The 20,404-nt window shown below is 50.3% G+C and overlaps 1 protein-coding gene across 1 annotated transcript; it reads left to right on the top strand.

Moving 5' to 3' along the window:
* The first annotated feature begins 558 nt into the window (after positions 1–558).
* Positions 559–2,189, top strand: LOC119319572 (protein trichome birefringence-like 20). The gene is made up of 2 exons (XM_037594031.1): positions 559–1,052; positions 1,163–2,189. Exons 1-2 carry the CDS (start codon positions 579–581, stop codon positions 1,922–1,924), a joined length of 1,236 nt encoding a protein of 411 aa, XP_037449928.1. The 5' UTR covers positions 559–578; the 3' UTR covers positions 1,925–2,189.
* Positions 2,190–20,404: the final 18,215 nt, after the last annotated feature.

Genomic DNA, 20,404 nt, shown 5'->3' with positions numbered 1-20,404 from the left:
GCGGGGCGGCGGCAGTGGGGATCGAGGCAGCGGCAGGAGGGGCCGGAGGTGGCTTGGGGCGGCGGCGTGGCGTGGTTTGATGTCGGGAGGCGGCGGCAGTGCGGACGGCGGCCGGGAGGAAGGGGAATGAGGGGAGAGAAATGAAATGCAAGGCGGTTAGCGGTTGGCGCGCGGCTGCCATTTTTACATCTCTAGGCGAGGTGTCGTATTTTACATATTCGGGAAACAGAGATGTGATTTTTTTTCACCTGCAATTTCTATTGGAGAAGTGTTTTTGGACTTTGAAGATATAGAAGTCAGGTATTTTTCGTCTACATATTTTAATAGAGATGCTCTGATGCATTATTATTCAGGAAAGACGGATGGCTATCTCGGTGGGGAGAGCACGTCGTTAGTCAGGGGAAAAGAAGTACTCAAAGTGTTGACTTTCATAAGTAGTCAGGTACGTGCTCCATCAAGTGGCACATGTTCGTCCGGCGAGACAGCATTGCAAATTATTCCATATCTCCGGTGAGAGCCGTGAGACCTACAAGAATGAAGCCATCAACTGAATCTGCCTCCTGTGAGCCTGGGACGCAATGAAACCCAACAACCAGGCCGTCCGGAGGGCAGCTTCCACCAGCGGGCTGCTCCTCATCCTCCTGCTCGTCGCCTTCACGGCGTCCAACTACTCGTCGCTCTACACCGAGCAGTTGCTCGTCGGCGTGCCCGCCACCCCGGGCTACTCCTCTGCCACGGCGGGATCCCGCGCGAGCGATGGCAACGCCGGACTGGCGTGCGACGTGGCGAGGGGCGAATGGGTGCCCGACCCGGTCGCGCCCTACTACACCAACGCGACGTGCCCGCTGATCGACGCCCGGCAGGACTGCATGATGTACGGCAAGCCCGGGATCGAGTCCATCATCCGGTGGCGGTGGCAGCCCCACGGCTGCGACCTCCCCCGCTTCGACGCGGCGGCCTTCCTCCGCCTCGTCCGCGGCAAGTCCATGGCCTTCGTCGGGGACTCCGTCGCGCGCAACCACATGCAGTCGCTCATGTGCCTGCTCACCGAGGTACATGCCCACTTCCACTAGATCGATCACCGTTGCGTTGCCATCTTGAGCTCGCTCGATCGCGTGTGTTGATTTCTCGGTTACCGCCCGGCGCGCGCATGTGCATGCAGGTGGAGCACCCGAGGGAGATCGAGCCCAAGGACTGCGTGCACTGCACGCGCAAGTACCATTACCGGGAGCACGACTTCACGGTGTGCGTGTTCTGGACGCCGTTCCTGGTGCGGTGGAACGTGACGCACGCCGGCGGGCAGAAGTTCATGGACCCGCAGAACTTGTACCTGGACGAGCCGGACCCGGAGTGGAGCCGCGACGTCGCCGGCTACGACTACGTCGTCCTCAACGGCGCCAAGTGGTTCACCCGCCCCACCGTGCTCTACGAGGGCGGCCGCCTCCTCGGCTGCGCCAACGTCGACAGCTGCGAGGCCAAGCACAACGCCACCGCCGTGGCCCCGCACTACGCGGTGCGCGCGTCGTTCCGGACCGCGCTCCGGGCGCTCGCCGGGTTCCGCGGCCGGGTGGTCGTCCGGACGGTGGCGCCCCCGCACTACGAGAACGGGAAGTGGGACGACGGAGGAAACTGCCTGAGGACGGGGCCCATGCGGAGCAACGAGACCAGCCTACCGGAGACCGAGGCTGCGTTTCACGTCGCGCAGGTGGAGGAGTTCCGGGCCGCGTCGGCGGCGGCGGCCTCGGAGGGGCGGTTCGTGCTGATGGACGTGAGCGAGATGATGCAGATGAGGGGCGACGCGCACCCCGGACAGTACGGGCACTGGCCGCACGAGAAGGTCGGCTTCGGCATCGACTGCGTGCACTGGTGCTTGCCCGGCCCCGTCGACGCTTGGAGCGAGGTGCTGCTCCATTTGCTGACATGATTGGCATCCTGCTAATTTTTCTTCGTCCTAATTGTAGTTGCACAAACGGAATGGATTTGGATGCAGCGTGTTACAATGCACATGCATGTGTTTTATGTAGTGTTAGGGCATCTCCACCCCTAAACGGACACGGAATCCGTCCGTAGATTGATCGCATCAGTATGTGGACACTGATGCGGGAGCCCGGTCATCGATCAAGTCCGCTTACATTTGAAACCATATTTCAACAAAACGGACAAATTATATGCAAACCGGAAGATTTTCATCTACATTGAAGCACTTTCATTACATGTTCGACATATTTTATATTAAACAAAAGCGACTAAACCTAGTCTAAATCTATGACTGTGGCTGTCATACAAGTCCTGGTAGTTCCCTCCGTGCCTATGTCATGCGGCCGTGTTCATATCCGGCAAAGATGAGATCCATGAAGTGAAGGCGTGGTCGCCTAGGAGGAAAAGTAGGACATGTGAAACAGACTGACCCACTTGGGACTCGTCCCCGTCGCCTCCCACACACTACTCCTCCTCATTGAATTTCACGACCTGCTGTCACCAGTGGATGTGGTGTCGACGATGGACATCGACATGGCGGCCTTCTCGTCGTAATTGCACCAACAAAGCACATCTGGCAATGTGAACGACGCACAACTATCATCATTCTTGTCCGCGATCGCCTGCACCGTCAGTGCCGCCTCCGCGTCTGCCTGGGCCATGACCGTGTTGCAAGCGGCACGAGCGCACGCGGCCACATATTGCGCCTGCTGCTCGGCAACGAAGTTGAGGTTCTCCACTGCCGTGGTCGCTACGGCCTCCTCTCGCGCTTGCCGTTGCGGCTCTAGTTGCTCCTCCGCCATGGTGGCGTTGAATTGCGCATGCACCTGCTTCATGGTCAAGCCGACAAGGAAAAATGCGGTCAGGATTGCCGACTCATTGTCGGAGGCCGCCTCCATCATCTGGTCGTCCTCGGGGACCTCCGGGGAGCTGGCCGGCAGGTCGGCCTCTATCCACCTTGCACGACGGCCCTGCCACTCTGTCGCAAGGATGGAAAACCCGTGCTTCTACTCTGTCAACAGGCTATCCACAATGCGGTACAACTCGCGGTCACGATGGAGGTGGTGCATGGAGCATGATGTGAAGTGGGAGGATGGTCCAATGCGGTTTGTGTCGGGTTTGGCCTGGTCTAAATAGCGGATGCCGACTAGGCCAACTGGTGGGGTGTATTAATGCCTATGCCGGAGTAGGTTTCTCGACCCGCCTGAATGTTTAATGCCAGCAGGCGGGCGGATGTGATGCCCGTTTGAATGCGGTACGTATTAGTCTAGCCTCGTCCACTCACGTAGCTCCAACATTGAACATACACGGAGAGTGGGACATCACGTAGGCAGCGCTCGCAGCCGATGCTCTGCTTCAACGTTGGCACCGGTGAGAGGTCATGTCAGCCCTGGGCCGACATGAATACGACATTGGTGCTCTCGAGCGGCATGAATAAGAACATACTACGCATATAATAGAAACATCTACACACATAGCTAGTACTGCTAAGACAGAAAGAAACAGGGGCGGGATAATCATATTATACCCACCTATTGGCCAGTTGGCCATAGCAGCGGTGGCGGCCTCCTCGGTCGCCTTCTTGTCAGCGACAACCTCCTGGGTGGCGGCTCTCTCGGCGTCGGTGGATGCTACTTGTGAGCTGCATTGGGATTTCCCCGAAGAGGAAAGGATGATGCAGTACAGTAGAGATAAGTATTTCCCTCAGTTAAGAACCAAGGTTATCAATCTAGTAGGAGAACCAAACAACACCTCGTTAGCAGAAACACCGAGATAGACAAAAATCCTATGATTTTAAATTCTCTGTTTTGCACATGCATTGCTATCCTATTGCCGTGTATTTCCTATCCCTGCGTTGCTAGAATCCTCTAATTCAAACGAGCCCTTACATAATTACTTCTCTTACAAATAGTTGTCAAAGAAAACCTTGTGTAGTTTGTCCTGCTCCTGCTGCGCTGTTGTCCACCCCAGCTCAGCTGCTCCAACGATAGAAGGGTTCACCACAGCAGGGATCCGCCCTCCGGACTGTCTTTCGCCGCCTCAGATCTTCTTCCCCGCTGCCGGCAGCCACGACAACTGCATTACCATCATCAACTGAGCAGATGACCTCAAGGACTACACGGGTCCACAAGAGAGGTCGCACTCTTTCGTGTCTACTTACGTTATGCATCGTTTAATATTACATGCTACTTTATCATCATGTTCATCGATTAGACTCTGAGTCAGCTCCAAACTAATGCTCAAACTTGAGTTTTTAAATGGTTTTTGGGTACATATCGAGGCCGCAATCAATAGTATTTGTCTACTATCTAGTTAATTTCTGGTATCTACTATGAGTTTCATGTTGGGTGGGAAACAAACAGTAAAGAAACCATTATCTGTATTTTTTAACTAAAGCCATTATCTGCCTGCTATAATTGGTTTTGGGTCTATCTATAGGTTGCTACCATCATTCTGCATTTCTCCATGCACTCCTTATATAATCTCACTATGTTGTATTCCTATGCATGTCAGTTATTGTACATAATGGAACTGAACGTGTGGAGCAAAAGAGACAAGCCTTGCGTGGCAATAAAATTTCATGCAGACATTGCTCCATGGTGGGCGCAAAGGCAGCCCCCCTCGACCCATTTCAGATTGTAATCAAGAGGAAGATAACTGTTTATGAGGGGGATCGAAAAGGAGCAGACCACTCCTATTTACCCCCTGAGGTCTTCGCTCTAACTTGGCATGCTGATGTTGGTCATATCATGCATATGGTGCCTTGCATTGGTTACTTTATACATCAAATTGAAGGAAATATGCCCTAGAGGCAATAATAAAGTTGTTATTTATATTTCCTTATATCATGATAAATGTTTATTATTCATGCTAGAATTGTACTAACCGGAAACTTAGTACATGTGTGAATACATAGACAAACAAAGTGTCCCTAGTATGCCTCTACTTGACTAGCTCGTTAATCAAAGATGGTTATGTTTCCTGACCATAGACATGTGTTGTCATTTGATGAACGGGGTCACATCATTAGAGAATGATGTGACGGACAAGACCCATCCATTAGCTTAGCACTATGATCGTTTAGTTTGTTGTTATTGCTTTCTTCATAACTTATACATGTTCCTATGACTATGAGATTATGCAACTCCCGAATACCGGAGGAACACTTACTGTGCTATCAAACGTCACAACGTAACTGGGTGGTTATAAATATGCTCTACAGGTGTCTCCGATGGTGTTTGTTGAGTTGGCATAGATCAAGATTAGGATTTGTAATTCCGATTGTTGGAGAGGTATCTCTGGGCCCTCTCGGTAATGCACATCACTATAAGCCTTGCAAGCAATGTGACTAATGAGTTAGTTACGGGATGATACATTACGGAACGAGTAAAGAGACTTGCCGGTAACGAGATTGAACTAGGTATTAAGATACCGACGATCGAATCTTGGGCAAGTAACATACCGATGACAAAGGGAACATCGTATGTTGTTATGCGGTTTGACCGATAAAGATCTTCGTAGAATATGTAGGAACCAATATGAGCATCTAGGTTCTACTATTGGTTATTGACCGGAGATGAGTCTCAGTCATGTCTACATAGTTCTCGAACTCGTAGGGTCCGCACAATTAACGTTCGGTGACGATCGGTATTATGAGTTTATGTGTTTTGATGTACCCAAGGTAGTTCAGAGTCCCGAATGTGATCACGGACATGACGAGGAGTCTCGAAATGGTCGAGACATAAAGATTGATATATTGGAAGGTTATATTCAGACACCGGAAGGGTTCTGAAGTGTATCGGGTATTTTTCAGAGTATCGGGAGGTTACCGGAACCCCCCGGGGAGTCTATGGGCCATATTGGTCCCTAGTGGATAAAGAGGGCAGCAAGCAAGGTGTGGGACACTCCCCCTAGGCCCAAACCGAATTGGTTTAGGGTTTGGGGGGCCGGCCCCCTCTTTCCTTCTCCCCTCCTCCTCTTTCCTCCTTCTCCTAGTACGAATAGGAAAGGGGGGAACCTACTTGGAGTAGGATTGCCCCCCCCCTTGGCGTGCGCCTCCTCCTAGGCCGGCTTCTTCCTCCCTCCCTCCTTTATATATGTGGGGAGGGGGCACCCCATAAACACACAAGTTGATTGTTTAGCCGTGTGCGGTGCCCCCCTCCATAGATTTCCACCTCGGTCATATCGTTGTAGTGCTTAGGCGAAGCCTTGCGTCGGTAACTTCATCAGCACCGTCATCACGCCGTCGTGCTGACGAAGCTCTCCCTCGACACTCAGCTGGATCTAGAGTTTGTGGGACGTCACCGAGCTAAACGTATGCAGATCACAGAGGTGCTGTACCTTCGGTGCTAGGATCGGTCGGATCGTGAAGATGTACGACTACATCAACCGCGTTGTCATAACGCTTCCGCATACGGTCTACAAGGGTACGTGGACTATACTCTTCCCTCTCGTTGCTATGCATCACCTAGATAGATCTTGCGTGTGCGTAGAATTTTTCTTGAAATTACTGCGTTCCCCAACAGTGGTATCAGATTCAGGTCTATACGTAGATGTTATATGCATGAGTAGAACACAATGGATTTGTGGGCGTGGGTATATACATATTGCTTATCGTCACTAGTTGATTCTTGATTTAGCAGTATTGTTGGATGAAGCGGATAAGACCAACATTACGCGTACGCTTACGCGAGACTAGTTCTACCGACGTGCTTCGCACACAGGAGGCTGGTGGGTGTCAGTTTCTCTAACTTTAGTTGAATCGGATTCAATGAACATGGTTCTTTCTGAAGATCAAAAAGCAATCACTATACCGGGTTGTGGTTTTTGATGCGTAGGTAAGAACGGTTCTTGCTCAGCCCGTAGCAGCCACATAAAACTTGCAACAACAAAGTAGAGGACGTCTAATTTGTTTTTGCAGGGCATGTTGTGATGTGATATGGTCAAGACGTGATAAGATATAAATTGTTGTATGAGATGATCATGTTCTGTTAAAGTTACCGGCAACTGGCAGGAGCCTTATGGTTGTCTCTTTATTGCATAAGATGCAAGCGCCATATAATTGCTTTACTTTATCACTATGCAATAGCAATAGTTGCAAAAGCAATAGATGGCGAGACGACCATGTGATGACACGTTGATAAAGATAAAGATGATGGAGATCATGGTGTCAAGCCAGTGACGATGGTGATCATGATGGTGCTTTGGAGATGGAGATCAAAGGCACAAGATGATGATGGCCATATCATATAACTTATATTTGATTGCATGTGATGTTTATCCTTTATGCATCTTATTTTGCTTAGTTCGGCGGTAGCATTATAAGATGATCTCTAACTAAATTTCAAGGTATGAGTGTTCTCCTTGAGTATGCACCGTTGTGACAGTTCTTCGTGCTGAGACACCACGTGATGATCGGGTGTGATAAGCTCTACGTTCACATACAACGGGTGCAAGCCAGTTTTGCACATGCGGAGTACTTGGGTTAAACTTGACGAGCCTAGCATATGCAGATATGGTCTCGGAACACTGAGACCGAAAGGTCGAGCGTGAATCATAAGGTAGATATGATCAACATAGCGATGTTCACCATTGAAAACTACTCCATCTCACATGATGATCAAACTTCGTTTAGTTGATATGGATCACATGATCACTTAGATGATTAGAGGGATGTCTATCTAAGTGGGAGTTCTTAAGTAATATGATTAACTGAACTTAAATTTATCATGAACTTAGTCCTGATAGTATTTGCATATCTATGTTGTAGATCAATTGCTCGCGTATAGCATCCCGTTTTATTTATGATATGTTCCTAGAGAAAACTATGTTGAAAGATGATAGTGGCAATGATGCGGATTGGATCCTTGATCTAAGGATTATCCTCATTGCTGCACAAAAGAATTGTGTCCTTGATGCACCGCTAGGTGACATAACTATTGCAGGAGCAAATGCAGACGTTATGAACATTTGACAAAGCTCGGTATGATGACTACTTAATAGTTTAGTGCATCATGCTTTATGTCTTAGAACCGGGACTTCAAAAATGTTTTTGAATGCCACAGAGCATATAAGATGTTCTAAGAGTTGAAATTGGTATTTCATACTCATGCCCGTGTCGAGAGGTAGGAAACCTCTGACGGTACTTTGCCTACAAGATGGATGAGAATAGCTCAACCAAGGAGCATGTGATCAGATTGTCTCGGTACTACAATTGCTTGAATCAAGTGGGAGTTAATCTTCCATATAAGATAGTAATTGACAAAGTTCTCTAGTCACTATCACCAAGTTATTAGAACTTAGTGATGAACTATAATATGCAAGGGATGACGAAAGTAATTCCCAAGCTCTTCACGATGCTGAAATCGGCGAAGGTAGAAATCAAGAAATAGCATCAAGTGTTGATGGTTAACAAGACCACTAGTTTCAAGAAAAGGGCAAAGGGAAAGAAAGAGGAACTTCAAAGAAGAATAGCAAGCAAGTTGCTGCTCCCATGAAGAAGTCGAAAGCTAGACCCAAGCTTGGAACTGAGTGCTTCTACTGCAAAGGAAATGGTCACTGGAAGTGGAACTGCCCTAGATACTTGGCGGATAAGAAGGATGGAAAATGAACAAAAGTATATTTCATATACATGTTACTGATGTGTACTTTACTAGTGTTTATAGCAACCCCTCAGTATTTGATACTGGTTCAGTTGCTAAGAGTAGTAACTCAAAACAGGAGTTGCAAAATAAACAAAGACTAGTTAAGGGCGAGGTGATGATGTGAGTTGGAAGTGATTCCAAGGTTGATAATATCACCATCACACACTGCCTTTACCTTCGGGATTAGTGTTGAACCTAAAATAAATGTTATTTGGTGTTTGCGTTGAGCATAATATGATTGGATCATGTTTATTGCAATATGTTTATTCATTTAAGTCAAAGAATAATTGTTATTCTGTTTACATGAATAAAACCTTCTGAGGTCATACACCCAAGGTGCATGGTTTACTGAATCTCGATCGTAGTGATACACATATTCATAATATTGAAGCCAAAAGATGCAAAGTTAATAATGATAATGCAACTTATATGTGGCACTGCCGTTTAAGTCATATTGGTGTAAAGCGCATGAAGAAATTCAATGCTGATGGGCTTTTGGAATCACTTGATTATGAATCATTTGATGCTCGCGAACCATGCCTCGTAGGCAAGATGACTAAAACTCCATTCTCCGGAACAATGGAGCAAGCAACTGACTTATTGGAAATAATACATACTGATGTATGCAATCCGATGAGTGTTGAGGCTCGCGGTGGGTATCGTTATTTTCTGACCTTCACAGATAATTTGAGCAGATATGGGTATATCTACTTGATGAAACATAAGTTTGAAACATTTGAAAAGTTCAAAGAATTTTAGAGTGAAGTGGAAAATCATCGTAACAAGAAAATAAAGTTTCTGCGATCTGATCGTGGAGGAGAATATTTGAGTTACGAGTTTGGTCTTCATTTCAAACAATGCGGAATAGTTTCGCAACTCACGCCACCTGGAACACCACATCATAATGGTGTGTCCGAACATCATAACCGTACTTTATTAGATATGGTGTGATCTATGATGTCTCTTACCGATTTATCACTACCGTTTTGGGGTTATGCATTAAAGACAGGTGCATTCACGTTAAATAGGAGGTGGGTCTGCTCCAGGCTGCGTACGCAACACGCATGATTGCAAAGGGAAATGGGACCAAGACCCCTGAGTGCTTAGGATGTAGACCGTTGTGCTGACCTCTCTGTTGAGCCTAGGTAGGACTATGGTGTGTCGATCAGCCGAGGCCGGACATGACCTAAAGTGTGTCCGACCAGAGTTAATCGAGCATGTTGGGTAAGTTGGTGCACCCCTGCAGGGAAGTATATCTATTCGAATCGCCATGTCCACAGTAACAAACACTCGGAGTTGTGTCCCAATCTACTACAACTAGAACTGTATACTTGAGACAGTAAATGGATATGATGGCTCTAGGATCTCTTTCTCGCAGGGAGTTGATGAAGGATCTCTAGGCGTTGCCACCACTTATGTTATGCTAATATGCACTGTTCTAATGTTTCAAGACACTACAAGATGCTAGTCTTCGATAGGCTAGGCTTTCCCTTTTATTCTAGCATTTCTGTAGTATAGTCCAAAAACATAGCCCCATTCATTGATACCGATGCATACTTAGTATAGATCTGATGTAAGTCTTGCGAGTACTTTGGATGGGTACTCACGGTTGCTTTACTACCTCTTTCTACTCTACCTGATTGCTGCGATTGGATGACAAAGTCCAGGAGCCAGCTGATCCCGCTGACGACTGATACTACATCAATGGAGCCTACTACTACGTGGAGACTGCCGACGACCAGGAGTAGTTGCGAGGATCCTAGGCAAGAGGCGTGCGCCTTTTCGATCTATATGTCGTTGTTTTGCTCAGTCTTCTTACGACAATTTTTTTTATCTTATGTGTGTACTCAGATATTGTTGCTTCCCTGACTTATGTATTCAAGCCTTCGTGGCCCTGGCTTGTAATAAAAAGTTATAAGACTTTAATTTGTGTCTAGAGTTGTGTTCTGATATCTTCCTATGAGTCTCCGATCTTGATTGTGCACATTTGCATGTATGATTAGTGTATGATTAAGTCAGGGGAGTCACACACCGCAAGCCACGCTGCCGACCATGGACGAAGACCCACCCATGCCCACGGCCATCGCCTCCAACATGCTCGACTAAATGTCGCAAAGGTAAAAAAATCTTTTTCTTTTAATTTGTTTTTTTCTCATGTCCGGTACGGAAAGACTGAGATTGCATGTACGTGCATTCATGCGCATGACAAATAACGCAAACAAGGATTCTTTCTCTCAAGAATATGATACTCAATTTTATGTTGATAATCTCGACATGGGGGACGAGGGCTCTGTTGCCAAGGGAAGAACTGCAAATTATACCAAGACCAAAGATGTGTTGATTTGCATTGCGTGGAAGCGAAACTCTCTTAATGCATCCGTTGGGAGTGAGCCAGCCGCGACCATCTATCGGTACCACATCAAAGAATTCTTTGCTGAGCGCAACACTAGTGGGCACTTTCAATCGAGGGATTCTATTCGTCAACGTTGGGGATCCATCAATGGCGAATGCCAAAAGTGGGCGGGTTGCTTGGCCAATGTTCATCGCATAAACCCTAGTGGTTGCGGTGATAGTGACATGGTAATTGCATGTTCCTTTTGTGTGTTTTCTTTCTTGGTAGTATGCATATGTTCCTAGACTGAGGGTGTTACGTTTGTTGTTTTGTTGTACAAAATGATTGCGCATGGTTTGATCCAAGAAAGAAACAAGAACGGAGGGAGGAAGAAAAAGAAAGGAAAAGCTTTCACTTTCCATCATTGTTACAAAGAGATCAAGGATGAGGAGATGTGGATGAATCGAGAAGTTTTTTATGCTCGGAAGAAGAAAAGTTTGGTTGTTGATCATCAGGATGATGACGATGGTGCTGGTGAGGACAGAAGAAGGAGCCTCACTCCTCATTCGATGACCAAATCATATAGGCTAGATGGAAGTAAAAAAATGAAGGGTTCGAAGGCCAAAGACAATGATCTTAAAGAAGGATTTGATGTCATTGTCATTATGAGGAAAGAGTATGCGAAAGAAAAAACATGTTGAAATTAAAAGAAATGGAGGAGAGGGGTGTCGGGGGGATGGCCCCCCCGGGTAGGCAACGGAACCCGGATCCCCTTAAAAACATCAGGGTTGGCAAAGCCCCTTAGTCCGGCTCGCCCCTGGCCGGCTCCCCAGCATGAGTTGGTCGGGTGCCGTGACCCGGCTGGCCGGATAGCGCATGCCGGCCATCCCAAGAAGTCAATATGCAATGGCAAGAAGGCATGGCCACAGTGCGCCTCCCTTTACGCCGGCCCCGGTAGGCGCGGCAGCAGCGCACCCCATGTCCCCCGCCCGGGGCGGGCGGTGTCTCCGCGACGCAGCCCTGTAGCTGGGCGCTACGTGCCGCCCCCTGACGCCCGATGAGGCGTGCCACCAGGGCCCCCTGGCGGCTCCGGTACGGCCCGCACCCAACGGACCCGGGGAGACCCACTCTCGGCGGACCCGACAGGCCCGGCGGGCCCCATGGCCGGTTACCAAACGCTGACACTAGGGGCCCGCACCTATGTAATGTTACCATTGTAACCCCCGGGGGCCGACCTATAGGACCCCCGGTCCCCCTCCATGCAAAACCCCTGAGCTCTCTAAGAACACTCACTCACACACACACACACACACGTCAGGAGGCAGGGCATGCACTGGCATGTCTTCCTCTTCCCATCAAACAGCTCCAGGAGCAAGTCTGCAACTACTTCATATAGAACACATTCAGTAGGAGTAGGGTTGTTATCTCTCCAGAGAGCCCCGAACTTGGGTACATTTCGTGTCACACACTTGCGCATGCCAACCTTGCCTATGGAACCCTGTCGGTGTCAAAACTGGTGGATCTTGGGTAGGGGGTCCCGAACTGTGCGTCTAGGCCGGATGCTAACAGGAGGCAGGGACACGATGTTTTACCCAGGTTCGGGCCCTCTTGATGGAGGTAAAACCCTACGTCCTGCTTGATTAATATTGATGATATGGGTAGTACAAGAGTAGATCTACCACGAGATCAGAGAGGCTAAACCCTAGAAGCTAGCCTATGGTATGATTGTTGTTCATCCTATGGACTAAAACCCTCCGGTTTACATAGACACCGGAGAGGGCTAGGGTTACACAGAGTCGATTACAATGGGAGGAGATCTACATATCCATATTGCCAAGCTTGCCTTCCACACCAAGGAAAGTCCCATCCGGACACGGGACGAAGTCTTCAATCTTGTATCTTCATAGTCCGAGAGTCCGGCCAAAGGTTATAGTCCGGCTATCCGGACACCCCCTAATCTAGGACTCCCTCAGTAGCCCCTGAACCAGGCTTCAATGACGTCGAGTCCGGCGCGCAGATTGTCTTCGGCATTGCAAGGCGGGTTCCTCCTCCGAATACTTCATAGAAGATTTTGAACACAAGGATAGTGTCCGGCTCTGCAAAATAAGTTCCATATACTATCATAGAGAGAATAATGTTTACACAAATCTAATCTGCTGACGTATTCCGTAGCGTGTCATCACGCCACAACCAAGCCTTTATTTGAACCGTTTTTACTGTCCCACCTCAGCGCGTTTTGCGAGGCGGTTTCCTTGGCACGTCTTGTCGAAGCAGAGATCGTGTCCCCTTATCCCAGGATTCTCATCAATACGGGCATGGGTAACCCAATCGCGCCATTGATTACGGTGCTTGGGAGATAAGCAAGTTTTACCAGGCTGGTGGGGAGGCATAGTTTCGTCCGCCCATATAAGGGGATAAGGATCCGCCTTTCCATCCACGCCTTCTTCCTCCTTTGCTCACCCATTTTCGCGCACTCAAGCTCCAGCGCCCAAGTCCGCATTCCCCACCTCAACCTTCTCCAGCCATGTCCGGAGCGGGAGGCAAGTGGATGGTCTCCTCTGTTATGGAGGGACACATCAAGAAGCTGAGGAAAGCCGGATACTTGTCTGACGGCATCGCGCACCAGCTCCCAGACGAGGGGCAGCTCATCCCCACCCCTAGGCCCCATGAGAGGGTGGTGTTCCTCACCCATTTCCTCTGCGGACTAGGCTTCCCTCTCCACCCATTTGTCCAGGGACTCATGTTCTACTACGGCCTGGACTTCCACGATCTGGCCCCGAAATTCATCCTCAACATCTCGGCGTTCATTGTCGTGTGCGAGGCCTTCCTCTGCATCCAGCCCCACTTCGGCCTATGGCTGAAGACCTTCAATGTCAAGCCGAAGGTAGTAGGCGGCCGCCAGGCGGAGTGCGGACGCGCCATGGTGGGCAAGATGCCCGACGTCCTATGGCTCGAGGGCTTGTTCGTGGAGACCATAAAGGGGTGGCAATCAGGGTGGTTCTACATCACCGAGCCGCATGACCCTAAATGGGTCGCAGCCCCCGAGTTCCGATCCGGAATCCCTACGCGGCTCACCTCCTGGAAAGAGAAGGGCCTGCCGTGGGGTAAAAAAGGAGAGCTGACCGGACTCCAAACATGCGTCCAAAACCTGGTGAGCAATAAGCTCAAACTTGTTAACGTAGTCCAGGTTATGCTCATCCGCCGGATCCTCCCATGCCAACAACGGGATTTCAGCTTGTGGGAGTTTAACCCGGCCCAGCACCGAACTCTGAGCAGGCTCTTCGACACAATGTACGAAGATGCCTGGAAGGTGCTATTTAAGGGAGCCGAGGCTCCCGCATCCGCTACCGAGGATCGCGGATTCAGCGCGCAGCGTCAAGCCAAGGCGGTAAGCTGTTTTTACCTCTTACAGGATATTTGTCTTTCATAGTTTGAGTCTATGTGGGATCTAAGCCCCCATGCCTTTGACGGGACTGGCAGAGGACGGCCGAACAGATCAACTGTCAGGCTCCTTTGCCCGAAGACCCAGTGGACGCCCGCTTGGTGGAGCTGCTGGTTCCGGCATCTTACGTGGTGCCGGAGAAGAAGGCCAAGAAGAAGGCCACGGGAACCCAGAAGAGTTCCCGGCGCCCGGTGGAGTCGGACTCATCGTCCGATGACTCCGAGGTGCATTCCTCCCACGAAGACGAGGAGGAGGAAAGAGAGGTTTCTTCCCCAGCAGGGGGAGAAAAGAAAAGGAAGGCCACCCCAACTAGGGAGGCCGGAGGGTCCAACAAAGGGAGGACCCTCCCTACGGACTACTCCACCAACACCGACGACAGCGAAGAGGAGTGGCCGCTCAGGGCCAAGCCCCTGGCAAAATCGTAAGTATTCGGATACCTGAGTGACTCATGGCATTCCTTTATTGCACAGCTTCTCCTGACGCCGAGTATAATTATGCAGTCCGCCCAAAGCCCGGCTCGACGTGTCGTCGAGCGGCTCCCTGGATTCGTCAGATGTGAATAGTTTTTCACTTCCGACCGCTACCTCCCCCCGCCCTATGGACGACACCGAGGTGTTGTCCCAAAAGGTTCCAAGCCAGGAGGAGGTGGTCCTGGAGGCGCCGCAAGGCGACCTCCCGGACTCCAGGCGCAAAGGGGAAAAAACCCCAAGGCCTCCAAGTCCGGCCCTGGGCCGGACACCGCACCGGAACCTTCAATGGTTCCAGAGTCCGGTAGGCGGCCCCCTAGTAAGAAGGGCAAGCCTACGACGCTGGTGACCTCCGTCCAAACAGAGGCACCGGATAATTTGCTGGAGGTGCTTAACGGCGCCTCCATCGATGAGGAGCACCGCACTATTATGAGTGCGGTGATCCAGAAGGTTCAGGCCGCCAAAATCGGGCTGACTGAAGCCTGTGCCAGCCTGCTAACAGGCTTCGAGGTATGTGAAAAATATGTGAAAATATTACCGCATAGACAGTAGCCCCTGATGCTTTGTTTGGCGTTCGGAAAGAAAAGCCGAATAGAGGATCTAACAACATTCGCAGGAGTCTAACATAATTAAGTCAATATGCGTATGCAGGCTTCGCTGCTGGCCTCTGCCACACTGACTGCGGAGGTGGATGCGCTGAAGCAGAGCCTCGAGCGGTCCGAGCAAGAGTCCGGCCTTGATAAGAAGGAGCTCGAGGAAAACGAAGGTAAGTAATACCTTGTGGAGTATATTTAAAAAGATGTAGTTGCAAAAAATGACAGGATCGCTATTGGTGTCCTAGGGGCCACGACTGATGTGGCGACCCTTAAGCAAGCGCTTTCCGAGGCCAAAAAGAAGGCGGCCACGGAGCGCACCGAGCGGGAGAAACATGAGGCGCGGGTTGGCGAGGTGCAGCAAGAGCTCCAGGCTCTCATGAAAAAACATGAGAGTTTGGAGTTTGACTCAAAGACGCGAGAGTCCGAGCTTGCGGCGGCCCTTGAAAGCGCCAAGTCTACCAAGGCCGAAGCCCAGAAAGCCCTCCAGGAAGTTGAGGCGATGAAGAAGATAGCGGCGGGTAAGGCATTCTTTATGCAAAGCAAGCACATGAAAGTGAATTACTTGTTACTTACCCGAATCCGGAGCTCTCCAGGAGCATTCGCAGATTTGCCCCATAGCGTGTCAGATGCCGCCGCCTTCTACCGGGCCGAGGAGGGCATCTCGACAGAGAAGGTGTTCTGGTCTCAGTATGCTGAGGCCAGACACTCGGTGCCCTTGAGCGACCAGCTGAACCAACTGGTCGAGCTCCATAAGGTGGCCGAACAGGCCATGAAGGGCCTTATAGTTCGGCTATGGCCTGGAGAGGCCCTGCCTGGGAGCTACTTCGGGCTGGTGAGGCGGCTGGTGGATGCCTGTCTGTGGCTTGAAGTCGTCAAGCGCTCCGTCTGCATCGAAGGTGCCCGTAGGGCGCTTGCCCATGCTAAAGTGCACTGGCGCAAGATGGATGCGAAGAAGCTTGTGAAGGACGGGACACCGCAGGGCAAGGAGCATCGCCACCCCGAGATGTATTATGAGGGCGTCCTGAAGGGCGCCCGCCTTGTGGCGGACGAATGTTCCAAAGATGTAATATTTGAGTGAACTTGTTCGTTTTATCCTGTGCGCTGAAAACTTGTTCATATGCGCTATGCAATGCTTGTTTTAATTTAAAATATTACCTTCTATGCGGCCATTTATCGAGTCTGAGAGATGGCGAGTCGTCGGCTTCTGCCCCCATGCCAGGAGTGCTGGGGTGTTCGGGATAAACCTGAGCACTCTTTTTCCCATTCTTGGGTCCTTCGAGGGAGGTGCTCAGCACAACGAACAAGGCAATCGGACTATAATGCGTTATCACTCTCACTTAGCCAGAGAATTCTATAATTTCAAATTTCGGTGAAGCCCCTAGTGTTCGGAAGACCAAATTTGGGGCGCTATGCACGCCTAGTCCAGACAAAGCCGACTCCTCGCTCTAAACGGCATAAGTTTTAGGGACTCGAAACCTCCCGAACAGCGACCAGCTCTCGCCCTATCATGATAGTCAGTTTTAGCTTTCTCTACTGAGGTGCTTAGCCCAGCTCAATCGGGGCACAATCGCAGTAGTTCTCCCAGCACTACCTTAGCCGATATAATGGAATGTAAGGTACCAAAACATGGGAGCCGGGCAAACCCAACTATTGACCAAAGACATGATTCGGAGCTGATGCATATAATGCTATAAGTTCGGAGAACCGCACTTTGTGAAAGTGTTCGGACTTCTCATGCCATATTGTGGGGTGCTTGAGCCCCTGGCATATGGACCGTACCAAAGTGTACGGGTGCTAAATGTCATAACTGAACATATGTATTGAAAAAGAAATGAATAGAGAATGCAATAATAAGATGAAGCTAAGCATTGTATATTGTAAAAGGCTGCTGTGAAAGCAGAACGATACAAATAGTGCGATAAGCAAGAGATGGGACTATTTGACATGTCCCCCTCCAGGGGCGAGCTGCGAGACGGTATGTAAGACAGGTATTTTGCTCGTTATAGAGACCACCTGGGAATTCGACGTAGCTTTCTGCCTCCTTGGTTGTTGCATCGTGTGTTCGGCGGTTGTACTGCCGGACAGGCCTTCCGAAGAGTGGAGTCCTGAAAGTAGGAAATAATGACAAAATCGGGAGCCCCTAGTGCGGTTGAGCTGCATTTTTTGGCGTGCCGTAGGCGTGCCCCTCCCCCTGTGCCCATGGTATTTTCAGAGCTTAGTTATGTACGCGTAGTACTGATTTCGCAGCTTCGCGAGGGCTGGGGTTGGGGCCGTATTGCTACGCTTGCTCGGAACATGCCAGGCGGTCTTGTTGTAGGTTACTCCGGGCGCGCTTGACGCTGTCCGGACGTTTAATAGCCGGACTGGAGAATTGCCTTGAGAGGTTGCTTTCTACTTCCGCTGCGAGGGCCGCCGTGTGCTCCTCCGTTCCGAGAGAGCGTTCGATGTTTCCATTGACCGTAATGACTCCTCGAGGGCCTGGAATCTTGAGCTTGAGATATGCGTAGTGCGGCACCGCATTGAACTTTGCAAATGCGGTTCATCCGACCAGTGCGTGATAGCCACTGCGGAACGGGACTATGTCAAAGATTAACTCCTCGCTTCGGAAATTATCCGGGGATCCGAAGACCACTTCAAGTGTAACTGAGCCTGTACAGTTGGCCTCTACACCTGGTATGACGCCTTTAAAGGTCGTTTTTGTGGGTTTAATCCTTGAGGGATCTATGCCCATTTTCCACACTGTATCCTGATAAAGCAGGTTCAGACTGCTGCCGTCGTCCATAAGGACTCTAGTGAGGTGAAATCCATCAATGATTGGTTCTAGAACCAATGCGGCGAATCCGCCATGGCGGATGCTAGTGGGGTGGTCCCTTCGATCAAAAGTGATCGGCAGGAGGACCATGGGTTGAACTTTGGGGCGACTGGCTCCAACGCGTATACGTCCCTGAGTGCACGCTTCCGCTCCCTTTTGGGGATGTGGGTTGCGTATATCGTGTTCACCGTCTGCACTTGTGGGGGGAAGCCCTTCTGTACACTATTGTTCGGCGGCCAGGGCTCTTCATCCTCGTCGCTGTGCAGCCCCTTGTCTCTATTTTCAGCATTTAACTTGTCGGCCTGCTTGAACACCCAACAATCCCTGTTGGTGTGATTGGCTAGTTTTTCGGGGGTGCCATGTATCTGGCACGAGCGATCGAGTATACGGTCCAAACTGGACGGGCCCGGAGTGTTCCTCTTAAATGGCTTTTTCCACTGACCGGGCTTAGAGCCTCTGAATCCGGCATTAACTGCCGTATCTTCAGTGTTGTCGCTATTAATGCGGCGCTTGTGCTTGTTGTGACGCGACCTGCCATTGCTGTCCTTGGTATCCGAATTACCAGGGCTCTTGGTCATGTTATTGCTACGAGCCAGCTAGCTGTCTTCTCCCGCGCAAAAGCGGGTCATGAGTGTCGTGAGGGCTGCCATAGATTTCGGCTTTTCCTGTCCAAGGTGCCGGGCAAGCCACTCGTCACGGATGTTATGCTTGAAGGCTGTTAGGGCCTCTGCGTTCGGACAGTCGACGATTTGATTTTTCTTGGTTAGGAACCGTGTCCAGAATTGTCTGGCAAATTCTTCTGGCTGCTGAATTATGTGGCTCAGGTCATCGGCGTCTGGTGATCACACATAAGTGCCCTGGAAATTGTCGAGGAATGCGGCTTCTAGGTCCTTCCAACAGCCAATTGATTCTGCTGGAAGGCTGTTAAGCCAATGCCGAGCTGGTCCTTTAAGCTTGAGTGGGAGGTATTTGATGGCGTGTAGATCATCGCCACGGGCCATGTGGATATGAAGGAGATAGTCCTCGATCCATACCGCAGGATCTGTTGTGCCATCGTATGATTCAATGTTTATGGGTTTGAAACCCTCTGGGATTTGATGATCCATTACTTCATCTGTGAATCATAGTGGGTGTGCGGCGCCTCTGTACTTGGCTATATCACGACGTAGCTCAAATGAGCTTTGTCTGCTGTGTTTGGCCCAGCCGGATTTACTGTATCCGGTGTGACGGTTATCGTCTTGTGTCGTGGGGCACCCGCGCGATCCGTAGATCGATCTTGTTTGCCTTGCCCTGTCTTCCACATATCTCGCAGGTCTAGCGCATTTCCCCGTGCCTTGGTATTTTTTGAGCGACGCTGGTGTGCGGCTTGAGTGGAGGGCCGGGAGGACTCTCTGTTGCAGCCGCGAGGTGGCCGGTCAGCCGCATCATGCGCTGGTGATGTAGGTTTAAGTGCTTCCTCCTCTAAACGGGGTAGCAACCTGCGCTTTGGGTAGCTCTTGGAGGGGCGTTCGAGTTCGTATTCCTCGGCCGCAAGGACTTCCGTCCATCTGTCGGCTAGCAAGTCTTGATCAGCTCTAAGTTGTTGCGGTTTTTTCTTAAGGCTACTCGTCGTGGCCATAAGCCTGCGCTTAAAGTGCCCTTGTTCGACGGGATCCTCAGGCATGACAAATTCGTCGTCGCCGAGGCTTGCCTCGTCTTCAGAGGGAGGCATGTAATTATCATCCTCTTCTTCTCTGTCTGCCGCTCTCACAGGGGGCTGGCTTCTCCATCCTCCTACGCTAAATCTTGCTGGAGGGAATTGTCTTCGGCACTATCCGGGGTGTTATTATCTCCCGTGCCGACATCACCGTTTTTGCTTTGGCGGGACTTAGAGCGGCGCCGCTGACACCGGCGCTTGGGTTGCTTCTTGGAGGGGTCATCCCCTGTTGTTCCGTCGCCATTGCCTTCTTTGGGTGTATCCACCATATATATGTCATATGACGAGGTGGCTTTCCAGTGCCCGATAGGCGCTGGTTCATGTTCGTCTCCTACATCGTCGTCCATACCGTTGATGTCTTCGGAGTCGAAGTTGAGCATGTCGGTTAAATCATCGACAGTGGCTACGAAGTGGGTGGTGGGTGGGCGTCGAATTTTT

This window comes from Triticum dicoccoides, chromosome 6A, assembly GCF_002162155.2.
Source record: "Triticum dicoccoides isolate Atlit2015 ecotype Zavitan chromosome 6A, WEW_v2.0, whole genome shotgun sequence".
Lineage (NCBI taxonomy): Eukaryota > Viridiplantae > Streptophyta > Magnoliopsida > Poales > Poaceae > Triticum > Triticum dicoccoides.
Note: the sequence above shows the minus strand (reverse complement) of the source record. Positions and strands in the feature narration are given on the sequence as shown.

Excerpts from the sequence above, each read along its gene's own strand:
- LOC119319572 (XM_037594031.1), top strand. The coding sequence starts at position 579 with ATGAAACCCAACAACCAGGCCGTCCGGAGGGCAGCTTCCACCAGCGGG. Across the intron at positions 1,053-1,162 it reads TCATGTGCCTGCTCACCGAG|GTGGAGCACCCGAGGGAGAT; the intron begins GTACATGCCCAC and ends ATGTGCATGCAG.